Genomic DNA, 556 nt, shown 5'->3' with positions numbered 1-556 from the left:
ACACACCCACACACACCCACACACCGCACACACCCACGCACCGCACACACCCCGCTCCCGCTCCAAGCGCTTGGGTTGCAGATGAAGCGGTTGATAACACACTGAATTGCAGATGCAGTTTGCTTGACTGTCTAAGATCCAGAACACACGTTGCGATTTCAGCGCGATCAAAGAAGAAACAGTAAAGTGCACCAAGAAAAGACTGATGCAACCACCGATAAATGCCGGAGATAACAGGCTGTACCTGTGAAAACAAACGTGCGATGCCAAATGCAATCCTAGCCAAGCCCGACCTCGCTATGCAACACTGTGCGTGGTTCAACTTCATGCCTAGTTTGTATTTCCTGAAAAGCACGAGCTGCGATAGACAAGGCAGTAATCGTGCCCATTACCGGGCGTATTTTTATTTATTATTTTTAAAACTAAATATACAACAAATTATGCCCCCGCAGGAAAAGAATCCCCGTTCGTGGCCACCAGACCGGTCAGGGGTTGCGGTCCGTGCCCCGCACACCCCGCGCACGCCTTGTCCCCGGGGCGGTCCCGGCCCCGCACG

General features: G+C 52.7%; 1 protein-coding gene across 1 annotated transcript in view; it reads left to right on the top strand.

Annotated features, from left to right (window-relative positions):
- The first annotated feature begins 221 nt into the window (after positions 1–221).
- The window catches only part of CCDC88C (coiled-coil domain containing 88C), a 97,383-nt gene continuing 97,048 nt past the window's right edge, over positions 222–556 (top strand). Inside the window, exon 1 of the mRNA XM_010003752.1 lies at positions 222–397. Coding sequence (XP_010002054.1) covers positions 222–397 — 176 coding nt within the window. The remainder of the gene's footprint in view (positions 398–556) is intronic.

Source organism: Chaetura pelagica, unplaced genomic scaffold (assembly GCF_000747805.2).
Source record: "Chaetura pelagica isolate M959 unplaced genomic scaffold, ChaPel_1.0 scaffold48, whole genome shotgun sequence".
In the NCBI taxonomy this organism is placed as follows: Eukaryota; Metazoa; Chordata; class Aves; order Apodiformes; family Apodidae; genus Chaetura; species Chaetura pelagica.
Note: the sequence above shows the minus strand (reverse complement) of the source record. Positions and strands in the feature narration are given on the sequence as shown.